The 3,205-nt window shown below is 43.3% G+C and overlaps 1 protein-coding gene across 1 annotated transcript in view; it reads right to left on the bottom strand.

Moving 5' to 3' along the window:
* Positions 1–149, bottom strand: part of LOC121843879 (protein Wnt-5b) — a 32,857-nt gene extending 32,708 nt beyond the window's left edge. Inside the window, exon 1 of the mRNA XM_042313741.1 lies at positions 37–149. Within this exon, the coding sequence (XP_042169675.1) occupies positions 37–149 (113 nt within the window). The remainder of the gene's footprint in view (positions 1–36) is intronic.
* Positions 150–3,205: the final 3,056 nt, after the last annotated feature.

Genomic DNA, 3,205 nt, shown 5'->3' with positions numbered 1-3,205 from the left:
ACAGAGTTAATTTGACATAAGAAAAGTTCAACTTACAACCAGGAGTTCGCGTCCACCAGTAGTTGCGAGCTGCATGCTATGAGAGCGACCGCCAGCAGTAAGTGTTGCTGGGCGCTGCTGCGCGGTCTCCGGCTGGTCCTGGTCTCCATGACCCCCTTGCGCCACCATCACCGCCAACAAACACCAAAACCGGGAAGAAGTGGCCCTCTGAAAAAGACGGATCAAAAACAACCTTTGTAATCCGCTGCGGGGGTTCTGGGTTCACAGAGATGACGATGCCGAGACAACCAAGAGTCAATATCCGATTCCGTGGAGATAAGGTGTCCTGCGCATTGTCCCCATGACTTTATTGACTTGTAGCTTTGTCTAAACTCTGTTCGGAACGCCTAATCCGAATTCCCAGTCGTGCGTAAAATGTGTACAAGGAAGAAAAGCTGATTTTACGCATTAGGATCTATAGGCTAAGATGCGTTTAGTAAGGAGACATCAGATGTGCGTTCTGATGAGGACTAAAGTTCAATTAAAAACACAGTCCATGAAAAGTTTAGATGACGTTGGTTAATGTTGTTGATCCGATAAGATGCATGTCTCATACTGGTATTTCCCAGAAGATTAAAAATACACGACTATTTATGAAAACATTTGAACAAGTGTTCATTCCTTACCTCGATCTGATCTACGTTGTAAGTTTACATTCTAAACACTGACTGCCTTTCCTCATCCCACCCCTCCCATCCCCTCTTCTCCTCATCCCATCCCTCACTCCCCCTCCCCCTCTTCTCCCCTTGTTTTACGGGCAAGGGGAGGGACGGACGCCCGCGGGGAACACGGTTCATGTCAAATCAAATTGTATTTGTCACATGCTCCGAATACAACATGTGTTTACCGTGAAATTACAAGCCCTTAACCAACGATGTAGTTTTAAAAAGAATGTTTAAGAAAACATTTAGGAAACAAATTAAAGGAATAAAAAAGCAACAGAATAAAGTAACAATAACGAGGCTATATACAGTATGGGGCTACCGGTACCGAGTCAATGTGGAGGCTATTTACAGTATGGGGGTACCGGTACTGAGTCAATGTGGAGGCTATATACAGGGGGTACCGGTACCGAGTCAATGTGGAGGCTATATACAGTATGGGGCTACCGGTACCGAGTCAATGTGGAGGCTATATACAGGGGGTACCGGTACCGAGTCAATGTGGAGGCTATATACAGTATGGGGGTACCGGTACCGAGTCAATGTGGAGGCTATATACAGTATGGGGGTACCGGTACCGAGTCAATGTGGAGGCTATATACAGTACAGGGGTACCGGTACCGAGTCAATGTGGAGGCTATATACAGTACAGGGGTACCGGTACCGAGTCAATGTGGAGGCTATATACAGTATGGGGGTACCGGTACCGAGTCAATGTGGAGGCTATATACAGTACGGGGTACCAGTACCGAGCGAGGTAATGGAGGTAATATGTACATGTAGGTAGGAGTAACATAACTATGCATAGATAATAACAGAGGGGGGGGTCATGTAGGTAGGGGTAACATAACTATGCATAGATAATAACAGAGGGGGTCATGTAGGTAGGGGTAACATAACTATGTATAGATAATAACAGAGGGGGGTCATGTAGGTAGGAGTAACATAACTATCCATAGATAATAACAGAGGGGGGGGTCATGTAGGTAGGGGTAACATAACTATGCATAGATAATAACAGAGGGGGGTCATGTAGGTAGGAGTGACATAACTATGCATAGATAATAACAGAGGGGGGTCATGTAGGTAGGGGTAACATAACTATGCATAGATAATAACAGAGGGGGGGGTCATGTAGGTAGGGGTAACATAACTATGCATAGATAATAACAGAGGGGGGTCATGTAGGTAGGAGTGACATAACTATGCATAGATAATAACAGAGGGGGGGGTCATGTAGGTAGGGGTAACATAACTATGCATAGATAATAACAGAGGGGGGGGTCATGTAGGTAGGGGTAACATAACTATGCATAGATAATAACAGAGGGGGGTCATGTAGGTAGGGGTAACATAACTATGCATAGATAATAACAGAGGGGGTCATGTAGGTAGGGGTAACATAACTATGCATAGATAATAACAGAGGGGGGTCATGTAGGTAGGAGTGACATAACTATGCATAGATAATAACAGAGGGGGGTCATGTAGGTAGGGGTAACATAACTATGCATAGATAATAACAGGGGGGTCATGTAGGTAGGGGTAACATAACTATGCATAGATAATAACAGAGGGGGTCATGTAGGTAGGGGTAACATAACTATGCATAGATAAGAACAGAGGGGGGTCATGTAGGTAGGGGTAACATAACTATGCATAGATAATAACAGAGGGGGGTCATGTAGGTAGGGGTAACATAACTATGCATAGATAATAACAGAGGGGGGTCATTGCGCAAGGCGGAGACCACCGGAGGGTCATAGCATAACATGGGAACACACCAAATGGAGAGAGAAGTGAGAGAAACCCTTGTATTGAAATAGAGAGAGAGAGAAGTGAGAGAAACCCTTGTATTGAAATAGAGAGAGAGAAGTGAGAGAAACCCTTGTATTGAAATAGAGAGAGAGAAGTGAGAGAAACCCTTGTATTGAAATAGAGAGAGAGAAGTGAGAGAAACCCTTGTATTGAAATAGAGAGAGAAGTGAGAGAAACCCTTGTATTGAAATAGAGAGAGAGAAGTGAGAGAAACCCTTGTATTGAAATAGAGAGAGAGAAGTGAGAGAAACCCTTGTATTGAAATAGAGAGAGAGAAGTGAGAGAAACCCTTGTATTGAAATAGAGAGAGAGAGAAGTGAGAGAAACCCTTGTATTGAAATAGAGAGAGAGAAGTGAGAGAAACCCTTGTATTGAAATAGAGAGAGAGAAGTGAGAGAAACCCTTGTATTGAAATAGAGAGACAACAGTGTACGTAGCAAACAGTCATCTTTGTGACTCAGACCTGATTCTGCACAAGTTGCCACTAAAGACAACATCTCAACACCAAAGCCCTTCCCGGTGTGTACAATGAGCATTCTGCTGTTACTAGAAAACCAGAGGAACCCAATTTAAACAAACCCAATAAGGATTTTTAAGCACTATTAAATAATCGTAATATAATTGTCATTTATTTTTTATTGGTATAAAAAAAGAAATGACATGGCACCAATACAAACACCTATTTA

This window comes from Oncorhynchus tshawytscha, unplaced genomic scaffold (assembly GCF_018296145.1).
Source record: "Oncorhynchus tshawytscha isolate Ot180627B unplaced genomic scaffold, Otsh_v2.0 Un_contig_4323_pilon_pilon, whole genome shotgun sequence".
NCBI lineage: Eukaryota > Metazoa > Chordata > Actinopteri > Salmoniformes > Salmonidae > Oncorhynchus > Oncorhynchus tshawytscha.
This window is presented reverse-complemented; position numbering and strand designations above follow the sequence as displayed.